The sequence below is a fragment of the Hyalella azteca genome, unplaced genomic scaffold (genome assembly GCF_000764305.2).
Source record: "Hyalella azteca isolate HAZT.00-mixed unplaced genomic scaffold, Hazt_2.0.2 contig15575, whole genome shotgun sequence".
Lineage (NCBI taxonomy): Eukaryota > Metazoa > Arthropoda > Malacostraca > Amphipoda > Hyalellidae > Hyalella > Hyalella azteca.
The window spans coordinates 39,287-58,322 of NW_025945419.1; the positions used below are offsets into that span (position 1 = coordinate 39,287).

Here is a 19,036-nt window from a genome sequence, read left to right on the forward strand (position 1 = left end):
ACCATTGAATATGTTGAATAAGTAACAGCCGCGAAACTGTAAGGATTATGGAACCAAACGATAACAGAACAGGCATGTTATTGAATAGTTGGCGGATGATTTTGCCAAGTTCAAAAGAAGGCCACTACATATGCCCTTGATAATTATTGCATGGGCTGTTCGAGAACGGGTCGGTAGCTGCCAAGTGACATGAAAACTTTATTCGGTCAAAGATGATAATAGTAATTATTAGGTAGCATTCGAGCACCAATCAATTCACGAAACTTTATTCCTCATAAGAAAGAGATAGTCTAAAATGGCAAGTCCGTTGGGGTGGCTAGAAATATGTAAAAGTGAAAACCAAGATTTCTACCCACAGGCAAATATGCATCAATAAGTAGCTGGAGGATTGCCCGCAGTAAGTAGGGAACGCCGCAACTCAAGAATGGTGCAATATTTCCGGTAGCATAAATAAACTCGATCATCCTAATTATAACTGGCTGATGAGAGATTTGTCAAAAATCGTTAATGTACAGCTCGCTGAAGCAAAATCTTACAAAACGCTTTCTATCACATAGTATCACTTTAATATAAAATTATATTCCCATTAAAAATACAACGCAACTTATAAATTGATTTAGGGATAGGCATCTTTTCCATATTAGACCGTTTTTAGCGATATCTGTTGCAAATGCGATGAAATATCCAACTGGCGACAATTTGAACAACTCATTCACCATTGCAGCTATAAATTAGCAACATCCATAATAGTACTAGAAAAAAATATAACTCACTGCAGTGAGTGACAAGGGCACATTTTCTCGTCGACGAAAACGCGAGTCACGCACAGACAGACGGACATGGCGAGCACAGTAGCGCTTTTTTCCATAAATGAGAAAATGCGCTAAAAAGAACAGCTTTAGAAAATCATCGTGCACAAATGCTGGTTTTAATATTCATTTATAAATGTTTGCATGCCGATCAAATATAATTTATAGAAAAGAATGACACTTCCTTTATTATACGGTTTGCCAAATGTTATCCAGCCCATTCTATCAGGAACTTAACTTACAAATAGCATTTCTAGGCAGAAACTTACCAGAAGTATAAGACGATTTAATAGACTGCAATATTTTCAGCTGATCTAAGTGCTGAGATTTTGCATTGATCTTAAAATTAAAAAGGAGTCATGGTCACCTTTAAATTCTCGAACGATTCATAAATATATGCTCGAACGTTGAAGAGCGTAAGAAGTTAGGCAAATGATAGTGACAATGCTGTGCATGAGGATAAAACTTAGGAATTATTTGTGACTCGAACGAATGACATGCAGTAAATGACTAGTACATCAAAAATCTATCACTGAGTAAATCGATTGCACTAAAAGCCCTTCATGGCCAACTAAACTAATATAAGAGGTAAAACTCCTACGAAAACCATGGTTTTCTAAAAACCAAGTTTTTAGATAGTAGAACCGAGACGAATAAATAAAAAATATGGGTAAATATATCAAGTCATCAGCAAAAGGTCGATGTTTTAACTACTTTTATCAGTAGAATAGAAAATGCGCATGATAAAACATTACTCGGTCATGTTTAAGACACTATCTATCCATTGCACATGTATCAGTCAAATACGACATTTTAAAACGCGGAGTACAGAACAAGAATGTTAAATCGGGTCACATAAAAATAGAGTTCTAGAGCACTAAGTGAGCGGCAGTGAGCGCTGCCATGACCACCACAAGCGCTCCTGGAATGCTCACGTTCGTTGAGAACAAAATCCAGGTTTTCTCGAAGACTTCTTTTATGTGCTCCCCGAGATAACTACTCAATATACTCTGCGCATCAATTACATAGTTTTTGAAATAGCTTTCTTTCTTCAATGCATCTGAAAGGAGGTTTGGAATGCCTTGTAGTATACCTGAAACTACAGTACACGACGAAGACAAGCCAATTATAATAGAGGTAAGAGCGCCTGTAACGTTATCGATTGCTGCTGAAAATATATCAAAGAGCGTGTATACTGCAAATGAAATCGCGTAGTAGACCTGAGTGGAGAGAGCAGATACAATGAAACCGACAGCACCCACCAGGCCACTCACGTAACTCATGCTGCTGAAGCCACTTGTGAAAATTGGACCGATGTTTGAGATTGAAGAACGGACGAGACGGCCCAGACTCTCAGCGCCACTCGAGGCGTCCTTCACCTCCTTAGCAGCTGACTGCTCTGCGGCCCTGAACCCCCAGCACGGCGTCACTTTGAGCATCTGCACGATGAGGGCATCCAGGATATTGGCCGGGGTCGGGTCGGAGCACTTCTCAGCCTCTTGTACGACACACGAGTGCATCGCATTCAGTTTCCTATGACATGGAACGGAAATTTAAAATATTGAATTAAGTAGAAAATTAGTTAATATTAGACTTTAAGATGACACACTGAGGTTGTTTTTCAAGAAGTTGCTAAAACAATGATGTAAGCTCCAAGCTTAATATCAGACTAAGATTTTTTCATCAAAGCACTTATATTTAGCCATATTAATTAAAGATATAAAGACTTAATAAATGGGATATTTTCAAAGCATAAAAAGGGCAGCTTATCGTAACTTGATTTTAAGCATTAAATGAGTTAGGATTATCAGAATTTGAATCAAAATCGCCCCTCATGCCCGCTCTTCACTGCCACTCGTACTTACTGATTTCTTGACGGGACTAAACAATGCAGCTTTTTAGCACATTTTCTCATTTATGGAAAAAATGCACTATTGTGCTCGCCATGTTCGTCTGTCTGTCTGTCCGTGACCTCAAGTTTTCGTCGACGAGAAAATGCGCTCTCTGTCACTCACTGCAGTGAGTACTGAGTTATATATATATTTTTTTTGTTTGAATGTCCATCCTGGTAATGGCAACTAGGGCGGTGGCGGGTGGAAGGTTATTTACTGCTACTGTCGTTGTTGTAATTCCCATCCTGACAGTGGCGACATAGGAGGGAGATTGAGGGCAGTGAGTTATTGCTACCGTTGCTGTTGTAGTTACCATCTTGCTAGTGGCCACAAGGGATGTGAGTGAATTATTGCTGCTGTTGCAGTAATTACCCGTCCTGGTAGAAGCATATTAATTATCGCTACTCACTCGCACTGCTGTTCGTTGATGACGATGTGGTCAAGGCTGAGGGAGTCAGGGTCATCAATGGAGGTCTTGACGCTGGGCACGCGATCCTCGATGCAGGTGCGTATGCCATCCTTGTGCTCCCTCACGCACTCCACCCCCTGCTCCGCCATGAACACTGCCACCAAAATATCATACATCATCAAAATATATAATAAATATACACAATACCTGAATATTTAGCTTTGAAAAGATAATGTTCTGCACTAAATTTAATAATTAGATGACACAAAATGGAGAAAGATTCATATATCCAAAGCCAATGTATTCATCATGCAGTAAACGAGCCACACAACTTAGCTAGAAAATCTCAAGAATTAAACTGGCATTCGAAATTTAATTCCCCACACAATTTAGAAAGCTTACACATGAGAAAAATATTTGTAATGTTTATAATGCAATTTGCCACACATTATTGACAATGAGCTACATTTATGAAGTAATAAATTATTTTCGCAAATAGAAGAGATTTTTAGAAATTAAATGCTTATTATTACAAGCAATTCTGTCGCCATCGTCATGACAAGTGAAGTTGATTGCAGCATCAACGGCTCGACGTGTGACGTTGACGTCAACAAGCTGCTGGGCAGTCATGCACGTCTGGAACGTCGTCAGCATCGTGTCCACGCAGTACAAGATGTCGTCCCGGTATCTGACCAACAATGAACTCAATTAAATTGATGAACAGCAGACAGAAACTTGGCAATAACTCCACAAGTGGCGTGGCATCAATTTCGATACATAGATGAATGTAAAATTGTATATCATGAGTAACAGAAAAGGAAAACATATTTCACAGTCAAGCATCAGGTAAGAAAATCTAAAGGGCTTTGATCAACAAAACATTGTATTGTAAAATGAGCTTCATGTAAAGGTATAGGTAACTACTTAAGTAACCAAGTCTCTCAAAATATATAACAGATTTGTGACAATACGTTGAAGTAAGTTATTTCATCTGATTATTCAATGTGCTATTCACTATCAACTTTTGCAATTGAGGAGCATGAGACAAAAACTACAGTGCATTCTTGAATCTGAGGCTTTCAGATGTTATCAGTGAATCATTTAGGCCAACAAGCACTACTACCACCTTAGTAATTGCTCCAAAAAATCAAAATCAGCTCAACTTTGAACAAGATTTCAAAGGATATTGTACATTTTTTCTACTATATGATCCAATTATTTGGCATAATATCCATCAGACTGACCCACAATATTTTTTGAAGACGCGATCCAAGTTGCCACGAGCCATGCTGCGGTTCACTTCAATCTGCAGTTTGTCAAGTTTGACGTACTGCAAGACACACTCCATCAGCTGACCAGGAGCATCCTGGGACAAATTACTATAATAAAATACACAAATAGGTTTATAATTGCAATACTGCAATCAAATATTACATACATAAGTTCATAACTGTGTTTATGATCACATTATTTTACAGCAATTAATTAAGTAAAAAAACCATAATATACATGTCACATAGGTATCCTGCTAGGACACCATAAAGTCATTATTAACCCTTTCACGGGTAAGTTACCATATATGATCACTTGAAATCGTGTCACAAAAAGCCTCACCACGGCTTCCCGTTTGTTTTTGAGGCATCCTTATAATGCCTCAGTCAATCACTAATTATCTGACCATCATTCTATCTACTGTATAGCATCACCAACTGCAGAGTCCACAAATTGAAATATGAGCATTTAAATGAAAGTTTTGACTCGGACAATGGAATCGACGCTCTTTCCGCATTTTCTTCAAAAGGTGGAAGTATCAATACATATATTTATTTATTTTGGCAACTTGATTAAATTCAATTAAATTAAATTTTTATGTTTCTAATTTTTCATTTGCATAAACTGAATTTTAATTATAAAGAAAAATTTTGTGTTTTGATTGCATTTATTGAATTCTTTAAGTGCGATTTAAACCTTCAATAGGCAAAATTTGCAAAAATTCATAGAAATAAATATATTGTTTATTACTTCTTACTTTCTTGAAATGGTTTCTGAAATTTTAATTTCTGGATATTTCAATGCTTGCCCGCTAAAGGGTTAATGATCCTGTTCAAACTCCCACTGGTTATTTTATCTTAATTTTTGTGAGTGTTCTGCTTCATTGCAAGTTGAAAAATTTATATTATTGGTCCTAAGGTATTATTGCTAACAAAATCTTAAATAAGGGTCTTGTAGGTACTGGATGGATCCCTCATGGTATGCAATAATCTTTCCTGGATTATTTTGCAATATTTTTGACACTTTCCTTGATACTTAAAAAATATTTCTTTGACATATAGTGATGATCTGATTAGGTAGGTACATTTAGATGCTGGATGAGATAGACACAGCAAACTTGACCATTTCTTGGAGGAATCAGATGAACTTATCACTCAAGCAGATGTGACAAATCTCAAGACAATCTTGGCATGAATGATGAAGAATGTGACAATGCTTGAAGACATGTATATATTTAATGCAAAATCTGACAAAAAAATAATAAGTAAGGTGATGAATAAAAATAACATATTTATTTAAAATAATGTTGCTAGAAATTCCCAATTCCATTTTTTCCAGAAAATATATACCTATTGATTGATATCGTGAATGGGATTGTGCAGTATATACCGCCAAATGGGGTAATAAGGGACAGTTTTGAGCATTTTTAATTAATAACTTCTTACCATGAAACATTTCACAACAAGCATAACTGGAAACACCGCCCTGAAGTTGAAATAATTATGGGTACCGTAGCGTGCGGACTTGGTGGTGACTTCCGTATTGGCTTTAACACAAGGGCTAAGAGTTGCTCTTTGGTCCATCTCTAAATTCCATTGCATTGGAGAGATGAGGAGTGAACACGAGGAACTTTTTGTGGTATACCCTATTTGTGATCTTCAGGCTATACACAAATTCCACTGTGCGGGAATGGCTTTTTGCTCTGTGTATTTTGTGTTGCCATTCCTTCTCTCATATATTTCTCCCTAATCTCTTGTGTTCTTCTCGTTCCAGATCACCAATGATTATATATAGCCTGTGCACAAATTGTTTGCTAGATTGTCTTCTCAATAGCCTGACAGGGCACAATTTAATTATGATTCATAATTGGTGCTAGTATTGTGTTGTCACCTGCTGTGATGTTTTGTGCAACCCGCTGCTCCATCTGTGATGCTTGAGGGCCAGTGATTTCTTGGGCTGTGTTTCCCAGTGGTTCCCTGTTAATCCAGCATGATACCTAAACCTAAGGCTGAAATCATAAGTGATATCTCTGGTGGTTCTCAATGGTGTTGAAAATTTGCGTCTTTACCAAGTGTGTGCTACCATAGCTGTGGTTATCTGAGTGTCTGGCCAAAGCAAGTATTCAGTCTCATTGCTGTGTCCGTAATTCACAAGTTATGGGAGCTGTGAATTGGTGAACCCAGTTCCTTACCTGTGCTTCAGCCATGAGGATGGACAGGATACCAAGAAGAGAAGAGTCCTTTGCTCAAGGACTGGCCGTGGATCCTGGAAGTCTCCAGAGCATGTGAACTGTTTTGTGAGCCTTTTGTTGTATAGCATCTTCACTGTTCCCCTTTATAACGTTTTACTGATCATCAATGCATTATAGGACTTAGGGTTATTTAAATTTCATTTTTTATACCTAGTGTTTCATCCATTTTCATGCCTGTGTATTTATCATCCATTAAACTAACCCCTCATCATCATATATCATTCAACTGTATATAATTTGAGCCAACTTGTTTTAGAGTTCATCTGGTTGATTGGTCTCATGTTTGATTTTTCTTGCTGTTAGGTTGTTTTAAATAGTTTTCCCACATGATAAAAGCCAATACTATATTGGTCATACTGGGCCTTTGGAGGAGGTTAGGAGTGCCCCTAACACCACTGTACAAGGCACACAATTTATTATTCACAATAAGTCCAGAAGCTTTGGGAGACAGGATCTCAACTTCAGGGATTAAAACAGTTTAAAACCACAGAAGCGGACAGCAAGGGTACAGGTATGAACAGCCCCATGTTGCCAACAACCAATGCAATGATCAAGGGTACAAGCCCTACTACCGTACACTGCCAAGAACACGGAAACGGACAGTAAGGGTACAGGTACAAGCTGCACCACGATGCCAACAACCAATGCAATGATCAGGGGTACAAGCCCTAATTTGCAGCCAAGAACACAGAAACGGACAGCAAGGTTACAGGTACGAGCTGCACCACAATCCTGATAACCAATGCAATGATCAAAGGTACCACCTTATGAGTTTAACCTTTTGACATGACTACATGTTAAAGGCAACTTCCTATCAAACATCTACTTCTAAGATGTCTAGCTTGTTCACACGAGATGGCAACATAGCCGTCTTCACCTTAACGAAGGTATCCTAGATTGACAGCACCTATTTACGAACAACAGCAAACCATTACAATAAAAAAATCATTTGGCAAAATAATTGAACATGAAAGCAAATAAATCATAGGTCAAGTAATAATTTACAATTAAGTTAACATATCATAGAAATAAGTCTAAACGTGGTTGAGGCTAGCAGATGAGAAGTGGCTCTTAGCAGATAATTGCAATGCAACACTCCCAACAAATAATAAGTCTACCTTAAAAAAAATAAGTCAACACATAAGTTGAAACTCTAAGGTAAAATCAGAAGTGAAACAATGTTCTGAAAAAAAAAATAATCCACAAAAATTGTGTTCCGTCACATAAGTTAGGGCTTATTTTAAAGGCCTTTGCAAGGGCTATCATATGGCATCTCTGAAAAAATTCATATGCTATTTGTAAGGAGCCAGACGCAAAATAAAAGTATCCCAAATTACCCCAGGAAATGGGGTAATCCAGGACACTTGAAATAAAACTTAATTTTAAAAGTTTGAAGCACGCAGAGTGTACTCATCCATTACTAACAGACTAACAGTACTCTGAAATCCTCCTCTTCCTTTGTAGATTATGTAAATGTAGAATAAATGACATTTTCTGTAATTTTAACTAGTTTTTCCTCATAGACATATTACCATATCCAAACATTACATATTATTGATGTGATATTACCATATCCATGGACATACCATTGAGCATTGACAACAACCCTGTCCACTACAAGCTTCATATCAGTGCAGCCATGTAGCATTTCATTTGTATCTAAGCTTACAGGATGGCTTGTAATTTTATAGTACCATATTAATTGGGTCAAGTGAAAAAAAATACTAAAAAAAAAAAGAATTATACAAATGTATCAGAATTAGAAGGCAATATTTTAGTGACAACCATCACATTTTTTTGTAGAAATAAATCATAGTTTAGGTTAATTACTTTTCATTCTATGTCAAGTGAATTTTCTTTCACTGAGCAAGGTAAATGTAATCAAAACTTTTTGTTGCAAAACTTTTTATTGTTGACTGATTTTTTTTTTTTTTTGTTGACTGGAGCCTTTGCTAATCAAAAGTCTCCTCAAAGGCGTTTTTAGGGGTTTAGGGGTGCCCTTTATTACCTTGGGGAGAAGGGGGGAGGGTGCGTCTTCCTTATTACCCTTTCTTGAGGAGATGGCTATCATCTTTTAATGAGATACTCAAGTTCTGTCAATCACATTTTTAAGCCAACACCTGTGTGCAACTTTTATATAAGTAAAATGTTTTAATATGGCAAATATTTTTTTTGCTACAGATTTTGGCAGAGGTACCATTCCAAATCCAAAATCTCACTTTTCACACTTTTCAGGAATTTTTTAGAGGTAGTAAATGTATAAATTCTTAACTTACTTTATGCTACATAGATAGTATTAAAAAGTTTGGACTTTACACAATTATTTTTAGTTTTTCGATATTGTGATTAGTTTTGCTGCTACAACATTTTGGTATTACTTTAGATTAAGTGCATCCAAAAAAAGGGTGTTTTTTGTTTAATTATATGTTTTTTGGTGTGTAGATAAAGAATCTGAAATCCGTTTTTGGCGTTTGGCATCAGAAAACCAATTTTTATATATGCCGATTTTCATATATTTTCTAAGATAAATGCAAGTTAAATCTTGGGCCCAATATCCGTGGATTTATAGTCAAATGGGTTAAGACAGGATCACAGCCTTCATGGGGTAAGAAAGGACAGGCCCATGGCATGCATTCTGATTGCACTGAATTTAATTTGACGGAAGAATATGTTAGAGCAATCATTGCATGTCATTTCAGTGTTTGTTTCAACCCTCTTCTACAAATAATGAATTTTTGGTTAATTTTCAAAGAAAACCTATGTAAAGAAGGGTCACAAAATAGTTAACCCTATTTGGGAAATAAGCTGTGTCTGATTACAAAAAAATTTTTTGGCCAGGTTTGTGGATGTAGGCAAGTAACCTCAAGTAACATGCAACTTTTGAGACATACTAGGCATTCCTACCTGCTATCATCACTGCCTGACAACTATTCTAAAATGGGATAAAAAAGGACCAGACATGGGGTAAGACAGGACCACTAAATGATCCTGTTTAACCCCCCAAATGGTCCTATCTTACTCCACAAATGGTCCTGTCTTACCCCACAAATGGTCCTATCTTACCCCACAAATGGTCCTGTCTTACCCCACAAATGGTCCTGTCTTACCCCACAAATGGTCCTCTTTTACCCAATTATTTATCAAAAATAGCTTTTAAATGAATATATTATTGTACATAAGTATACATGGAGTATTTTGGTCAAAATTTTCATCTTTTGCTTAAAATAACCATTCTAACTTGTTAGCTTTTTTAATTAGATAAATTTAGCATACTATTGTGAATTGCATTATGGGGATGGAGAAAATAGGGATGTCTCTTCCCATTAGTGAGCTGCAGAACAATGTGCAAGAGTGTTTGGGGGAAAAATCACTGTGTGAAACATAAAAAATAATTATTATCACAATTTTGTGAGAGGGCATGGGATATGTTTGAAGAAGTGCACCACAAATGCAGTTAGTAAGAAAACACATGACATCTGACTCTTAAGTTATTATCCATTGGTTTTATTACCAATTTGATAAATTTTCAGACAGTGACACTAATGGAATATACATGTAGCATTTGGCAGTGCTCTACAACGAATCAAAGCCAACCTACTATTTCTATGCTTAATGAAATTTTCTCAATGCAAAAACTCCAATGTGACTGATATTAGGGTTGACTTCCTGCAACACAAAACAGACACAAGTGGTTGTTTAATCAAATAATGTGTTTCTAGATGTATAATATTGAATATCAGATTTATATTTTTACTAAAAACCTTGTAACAGAAGAATTACCTGTTGGTCCTTTCTTACCCCAGCCTGGTCCAATCTTACCCCAATGGGGTAAGATGGGATAAGCTCACTTTTTTTTTATCTGTACAGAAAACTGTGTTGTATGCAAAAAGTCTGAGTTGTAGCTTTGAAGCCCATTGCATAACCACACCTTGTGATAAGTTTAGGATTTTTTAGTTATTCATGGTATAGATGCTACATGCCTGTTAGTGATTTCGGTCCTGTCTTACCCCATCTGACTATATAGCGTTTTTAACTTAGCCTCGGTGACCCATATACTCTTGCAACCACGACATTGCAGGCAACCATGACATTGCAACCACGGTTAGGTTAGGTTGTTTTTTTGCCGATTTTGCCTATTTTTGCTTTGGGGAAAAAAATTGGTTTTCCGATGCCGACCTCCAAAAACGGATTTCAGATTCTTTATCTACACTCCAAAAAAATATAATTAAACAAAAAACACCCTTTTTTTGGATGCATTTAATCTAAAGTATTACCCAACATTTCTATGAAATGTGGTGCAACTTTCCCAACTTACCCCCCCCCATCCCTTATTATCCCTGTTTGACAGTAGCAAGGATACTAATTTACTATAGATAAGAATTGAACCTGATACAGTTCTGGAGAAATATGTATCCAGAAACTTGACTCATTCTAAATGGGCATTGAAGCACAAATAAAAATTGTTTGTACTTACTTCAATTTCTTTAAGAACAGCTGGACCATGTTCTTCACGGCATTTGTCCTTCCAGTCCCTGATCTGGCTTATATCTTCAGGCTTTTTAATGTTTTTTAAACGGTCCAGTTCAGTTTCATCCTTCAGATCATTGATGGCTGATGAAAAGGTAGGTTTTCCACTAGAAGAATCCATGTTGGAAGCATGGCATCTTTCTCCTATGATTGAAAAATAATGAGAATGGATTATTGATCAAAATTGAAACTGAAAGGGCTAGACATCAAGACAAGAGATATTAATGATTGATATATATTAGAAGCAAGAAGCATTATGTCTCATTCACAGAATATTTACCAGCATATATTATTTAAAATGTAATACTGTAAAATGGGGTAACTTTGACCACTTTTTTTTCATAATGATGCCATTTTTTTACTAGATAAGTTGAACTTAAATTGAAACATGCAAAATACAGGTCTATACTCTAGCTTTACTCACCATAAATTGAACTTCCTTTATACTACATAGATAGGAAAAATGTTGTTGTTTAGGCCACTATATTTAGTTTAGCAATATTCCAATTAGTTTCGCTACTATGACTGTTTTACGACGTGTCAGAGGTGCGTCCCGAGTTGCCCCGGTTGACGGAACTCTTCTAGTTACATATACAAAAAAAAACAAATTTTAGGAAAGTGTCATAGTTTGCAAATAGGGGGCAATGGGCAAAATGTGACCACCTAATGGCAGCTGTGATGGGGTAACATTGACCGGTTTGGAAATTAAGTTAAAATTACCATATATAAGACTCTATAGAGTCTGAAACATAAAGAAAAAAACATTAATAGGTGTATCAAACATAAAATATGTTATATAGGTACCTATGGTAATTTTAACTTAATTTCCAAGTTGGTCAATGTTACCCTGTCACAGCTGCCATTAGGTGGTCAAAGTTACCCCATTGGGGGGCGGCACCCCCATTTGCAAACTATGACACTTTCCTAAAATTTGTCTTTTGCATATGTAACTAGAAGAGTTCTACTACAATGCATCAAAACCTGGAGTTATTTTACCAAAAAAATAAAAAAATTGGAGGGGGTACTCCGACAGGCTTTAAATAATAGCTCTTGTTTGTGGGTTACATTATTAATTTTTTAACCTATTAGATATGCAAACTTTTTAAATCTTTCTATTGTGTTACATAGCCTCAGTATTCCACTGTGCAGAGAGTGGATGAATATTGCAAGATCTTTGGCAACGCTTCAGTAGCCAAATTTTCGCCTTCAGAATATCTTACCGACACATTTAGATTGAAATTCTTGCATTTAATATATTTCTCAGTCTTTGGCCAACTATTTAGAAAAAAGTAAGGTTTCCGGTACGTTGGATGGATTACGATGCAGCGAAGCTTGTCCAGAAATCAGTTGCGATGAGTTCCCGCAAAAAAATGTAAACAACGTTTTTCAATTGCGTAGTTTCGGTCACATTAGATTAGAGCGGTCAGACTGCTTTATTAAATGTTCAGTTGACACTTGCTGCACAATCAGACTGTTGTTAGGGTAAAATTAGTTATTTGGGGTAACACGTGCATGCAACCTTGTAAATAAGTTCGTGGCTTGTAAATAGTTCGTCATTACTCAGCGTAAATGGCTTTTCATTAAAAATTACCCGGCGACGCATCTTAAAAATGGTCGGAGACACTTTGGGCTTAAAAACCCATATATTGGCGACGCTGTTTCCATCTTCTGCGCCCTGGTCAGTATTAGGCCTTTGATGGCCATTGACAAACTTTTTCAATGTCAAATCATTTTTGAGTTTTGGGGGTTTTTGTTGAAAAAAAACCAAAAGTGGTCAAAGTTACCCCGCCAGTCAAAGTGACCCCATTTTACGGTATGTAAGTTAAGAATAGCCATTGAATATTTTAAATTTAATGTTCAAGTAACTAAACCCACCAGTAGCCAGTTTGTCAACAGGGTGTAGAAAAAAATGTGACATTGTTATTTGTTATGATTGTAAAATAAATGTAATAGCCAGGCTGTAGAGTAGGGCCTTTCAGCTCGAGATATTGGCCTCTTTTCAAGCTCTCCATCAGCCACATCGACCTTAAATTGGCGTCCATGGCCGATCATAAACTATGGCTCATGCAGCCATGACCGATCATAAACTATAGATTGCTCGATCAGCCCCGCTGTCACCGCGCCCATCTTCAGCTCGTTTGATTGCTTGTATCTGTCACCCAATCACAATGTGCATACGTCTGGCAAGCCCAATGCTACTGCTGAAAAAACTTGTAAATCTATTGTGTTCTAACGTGATCTATTGCGTTCTAACGTGATCTATTGCGTTCTACCGCGATCTATTGCGTTCTAACGCAATCTATTGTGTTCTAACGCAATCTATTTTGTTCTAACGTGTTCTATTGTTTTCTAATGTGATCTATTGTGTTCTAACAGGATTTATTGCGTTCTACCGCAATCTATAGCGTTCTAACACGATCTATTGTGTTGTTACCGGGGGTAATCTTAGGGCAGACCAAGCTCATGTGTTTCAGCTCACAAATGTCTATTATCGATTTCATTTATTTATTGTTTTAACTTATTAGAAACATGGTTATTATTTGTTGTCTTTCATGCTTATCATGCAACCTAATATTATTTCATGCATTTGTGTCTAATGTCGCCCTATGTTTTTTTGTCTCGTTTCAGGTATTGAACGACCCCATAAACCTAAATTAATGCATGCACAAGAAATTTATCTTGAGTTATCAGACAATCCTGAAACTCGCACCGCCATCACCAGTTGGTGAGTTGGCTGTTTAGTCTGCACTTTAATTATCAATTATTTAATTATCAATTATGTCTAATGTACATATTTTAGGCTAATTGTTTTATGCATTTTGGTTCTTATTCATTCTATTGTCATTTATTGTTACAATGGTTCTTCTCATATCTGTCAGCTTGATTAATTTTTAGTGCGATGCTTGTGCTTGCAATAATTACTTTGTTTTCTTAAATCATTTTTGCACTTGAAAGATCTGCACTTGCATTTGCTCTTGACTGTTTTAACTCTATAATATATTCCTTAATTCACTCCTATTTTGTTGTTCATGTTTAAAGTCAAATTAATTCACTAATCACTAAATTCCCTCACATAGCAAATAAATTATTATGTCTCTTATTGCATGTATATTTATGTTCATTTGTTTGTTTCAGTTGCTGTGTGTTTCACTCCACCCATTGTTTCATTCCATAGTTTCATGTTTACGGTCTTAAGTTTATTTGAATGGTTATCGATTCGGTTATGATTATGAGTTTGGCAAACTATTTCTTATTGTATAAAATTTTAACATATTGGCTTTCCTTTTATTAAATGAAAATACATACTCAAATAAAAGCAAATCCCGAAGTAATTCATTAATTCCTGTTTTCTGAGACGAGCACTAAAAGAGTAATTTTCAGTAAGTGAACAACGAGTTTGTTCCACCCGCTAGTGCGCCCGGTTACAGTGTTCTAACGCAATCTGTTGTGTTCTAACGTGATCTATAGTGTTCTAACGTGATCTATTGCGTTCTAACGCAATCTATTGTGTTCTAACGCAATGTATTGTGTTCTAACGTGTTCTATTGTATTCGAATGTGATCTATTGCGTGCTAACGCGATCTATTGCGTTCTAACGCGATATATTACGTTCTAACGCGATATATTGCGTTCTAATGCGATTTATATTGCGTTCTTACTTGATCTATTGCATTTTAACGCGATCTATTACATTCTAACAAGATCTATTGCATTTTAGCACGATTTATTGCATTTAAATGCAATCTATTGCATTTAACGCAATCTATTGCATTCCATCGCGGTCTATTGTGTTCTAACGCAATCTATTATATTCTGACGAGATCTATTGTATTTTAGCGCGATTTATTGCATTTAAATGCAATCTATTGCATTTAACGCAATCTATTGCATTCCATCGCGGTCTATTGTGTTCTAACGCAATCTATTGCGTTCTAACGCAATCTATTGCATTCTAATGCAATCTATTGCGTTCTAATGCAATCTATTGCGTTCTAACGCAATCTATTGCGTTCTAAACGCGATCTATTGCGTTCTAAACGCGATCTATTGCGTTCTAACGCGATCTATTGCGTTCTAACACGATCTATAGCGTTCTAACACGATCTATTGCGTTCTAACATGATCTATTGCATTCTAATGCAATGTATTGCATTCTAACGCAATTTATAGCGTTCTAACGCAATCTATAGCGTTCTAACGCGATCTATAGCGTTATAACGCGATCTATAGCGTTCTAAAGCGATCTATAGCGTTCTAACGCGATCTATTGCACTCTAAAGCAATTTAATGTAACCCAAGGCAATCTAATGTAGCCTGAGGCAATCTAATGTAACCTAATACATTCTAATGCACAATTTAATGCATTCTAATTCAATCTAATGCATTCTAATTCAATCTAATATAAACTAATATAATCTAATGCATTCAAATTCAAACTGACACTATCTACTGCAATCTAAAGCATTCTAATGCAATCTTAAGTACCATCAACCGGGGCAACTCGGGACTGGCGGGGCAACTCGGGACGCACCTCTGACACGTCGTAAAACAGTCATAGTAGCGAAACTAAATGGAATATTGCTAAACTAAATATAGTGGCCTAAACAACAACATTTTTCCTATCTATGTAGTATAAAGGAAGTCGAAGAATACGACATTTACTAGCTTTGAAAAATTCCTGAAAAAAATGCTGAAAAATGCTATTTTGAAAAGTTACTTCTGCTAAGGTCTGTAGCAAAAAAAATATTTGCTGTATTAAAAAATTTTACTTACATAAAAGTTGCACCCAGGTGTCGGCTTGAAAACGTAATTGACAGATTTTGCCTATCTCATTACAAAAAAAAATGGCGGCCATTTCCGCACGGCGGGGCTACTCGGGACACCCCCCCGGGGCTATTCAGGACACCCCAGAAAGCACATTTACAGTAGAACCTCAGTTAGCAAAGGCTCCAGTTAAGAAAAAAATTGATTAAAAACAAAGAATATTGATTACATTTACCTCGCTGAGCGAAAAAAAAAGTTCACTTATCGTCTCACAAATTACAAGCCGTCCTGTAAGCTTACAGATACAGAAAAAATGCTATGATGCTGCTGATATGAAGCTTGCAGTGGACAAAATTGTTGTAAATGCTCAATAGCATGTTCATGGATACCATAATATTGCATCAATAATACAGTAATATCCCATCAATAATATGGTACTGTCAACTGGGTGATTGGGCCCTGTTCATAATGATGGCCAAAGTGGGGTAATAAACGGTCATAAACAGCGGCCAAAGTCACTGGGGCGTTTATGACCTGGTTTACAACCCTGGCGTTTATGACCCCGACGTTTATGACCCCAGCATGAATCAAAAACACAGCCCAAGGCACCCCAGTTGATGGTAATTAATGTTTATGGTAATATCATATCAATGAAGGAAAAATTAGTAAAAGTCACAGAAAATGTCATTTATTCTACCTCTACATTATCTACAACGAAAGAGGAGGACTTCAGAGTACTGTTAGTAATGGATGAGTAGGCTCTGCATGCTTCAAATATTTTAAAATGAAGTTCTATTCCCAGTGTCCCGAGTAGCCCCGTTCGATGGGGCTACTCGGGACACTTTTTTTGCTTCTGGCACCTTACGAATAGCATATGGAATTTTTTTGAAGAAGCCATTCGATAGCCCTCGCAAAGAGCTATAAAATGAGCCTAAACTTGTTTATGAAATGTTTCATCGTCAGAAGTCATCAACAAAAAACGCTCAAAACCGTCCCGAGTAGTCCCGGTTGACGGTAGCCTAATGCAATGTAATGCAATCTAATGTAACCTAATGAAATCTAATATACCCTAATTAAATTTAATGCATTCTAGTGCATTCTAATGCATTGCAAGGAAATCTAGTGCAATCAAATAAAATCTCAATGCATTCTTACCATTCTGATTCAGTCTATTCAATTTTACTGAATTAGGTTGGCTTGAATTTGGCTGGAATGATTTGATCAGGGTTGAATTTGGTTGGGTTGAATTGAGTTGGTGTTTTTGAATTGGGTTGAATCAAGTTGGAACAAGTTAAATTGGTTTTGGTCGAATATGGTTTAATTGGGTTGAGTTTAATTTAATTTTGATCGAATTGAGTTAGGTGGGGTTGAATTGGTTTTGGTTAGATTGGTTTGGGTTAAATATGGTTAGGACGAATTGGGTTGGGTTGCATTGGGAAGGATTGGGTTGATTTTAATTGGGATCAATTGAGTTGAGTTGAATTGGTTTTGGTTGAATTGGGTTGGGTTGGTTAGATTGGGTTGGGTTAAATTTTGTTAGGATGAATTGGGCTGGGTTGCATTAGGAAGAGTTTGGTTGATTTGAATTGGGATCAATTGGTTTGGGTTGAATTGGGTTGGGTTTGGTTAGATTGGGTTAAATTTGGTTAGGATGAATTGGGTCAGATTGCATTGGGAAGGATTGGGTTGATTTGAATTGGGATCAATTGGGTTGGGTTGAATTGGTTTGGGTTGTAAATTTTTAGGGTAAAATTAGTTATTTGGGGTAACACTTGCATGCAACCTTGTAATAAGTTCGTGGCTTGTAAATAGTTCGTCATTACTCAGCGTAAATGGCTTTTCATTAAAAATTACCCGGCAACGCATCTTTAAAATGGCCGGCGACGCTTTGGGCTTAAAAATCCATATATTGCCAACGCTGCATCCACCCTCTGCATAGTGGGCTCTCGTCATACTCGTATATGTTAAACTGTGACAGCAGCAAGAGCATTATGTCAAAGATGAAGATCTTGAACTCGCTTCTCAGACTCTTGTAAAACTGTGTTATATTTTTGCAATATCGTAAGGTAGGCATTAGCATGAGCTAAACTACATGTGAATTAGGGATCAATGTTTAACTGCTGTTTCTAGGGCAAAATTTGAGCTTATTTGTGAATCGTGATCGAGCGCTGCGCGCGTGCCATCGCCGCCAAGAGTTCGCAACTTCGCGGTTCAAGAATGGCTTTCCACGGCTTGAGAAATAGGCTTACGGCTTGAAAATTCGTTATTTCGCGGCTCAAAAAATCCAGTCGTGGCTCACAGTGTAGATCTTTTCCTCCCCTGCTTAATGTGTCGGAATATACAGCGTTTACCCCATTTCATTTTTATGTTCTAGGTAAAACTCAAATATGCGAAAGTTTTAAAAATACATACAAATATATATTTCATACATAGTGGCAGAGCAGAGTTTTTTAAGAATTAGTTCATTTTTAATTTAATCATTTGCTCAAGATTTTAACCAATTTCTTAAGCATGATAATGTTAGTATCCATGATACTTTACTGGCCTACTAATAGGACTCAAAAATGAACTTGAGGGAGAGTCTAAAAAACTCTCTGCTTTGTCACTATGATTTCATATATCACTTCTTAGTTCTTACATTCTTGAACTGGTTTCTGAAATTAAAATTTCTAGATACTTCAATTTTCAATGCTTGCTCTTGAAGTTGCTTGCAAAAGGGTTAAGCACACATTTTTTCACAATTTCAAGTAATTTATCTTCCTAATTGAAAAATAGCAGTGCTACAAGTACAACTACAATTATCTACATTCTACCTACATTCTACAAGCCAGGCAATTTTTGAGGATATAGTACACTATTACTAATTTACTATTCCTACTACTCATGACTCATGACATGAGGTTTGGTACAAATTTCACAGTGCTAAATCATGTAGGCCTAAATGCAACTCTCCAGAAGGGATAGAGAAAAAACTGGAATTTTTTTTCTTACAGCCGAAGACCATGTACTGATAGTTATATAGATTTTCCAATCCTGAATAGCCTACCTGAACTGATCATTACTGACGGACGAATACATTCAATATCGACCAATCTTAGCAGCGTGCTCGATC

General features: G+C 36.6%; 1 protein-coding gene across 1 annotated transcript; it reads right to left on the minus strand.

The window, feature by feature from the left end:
• Positions 1 to 841: 841 nt before the first annotated feature.
• LOC108664703 lies at positions 842 to 11,299 on the minus strand. The gene is made up of 5 exons (XM_018151370.2): positions 11,108 to 11,299; positions 4,355 to 4,476; positions 3,644 to 3,798; positions 3,111 to 3,264; positions 842 to 2,342 (listed from the first exon to the last, which is right to left on the minus strand). The coding sequence occupies exons 1-5, from the start codon at positions 11,279 to 11,281 to the stop codon at positions 1,679 to 1,681; spliced, it is 1,269 nt and encodes a 422-aa protein (XP_018006859.1). The 5' UTR covers positions 11,282 to 11,299; the 3' UTR covers positions 842 to 1,678.
• Positions 11,300 to 19,036: the final 7,737 nt, after the last annotated feature.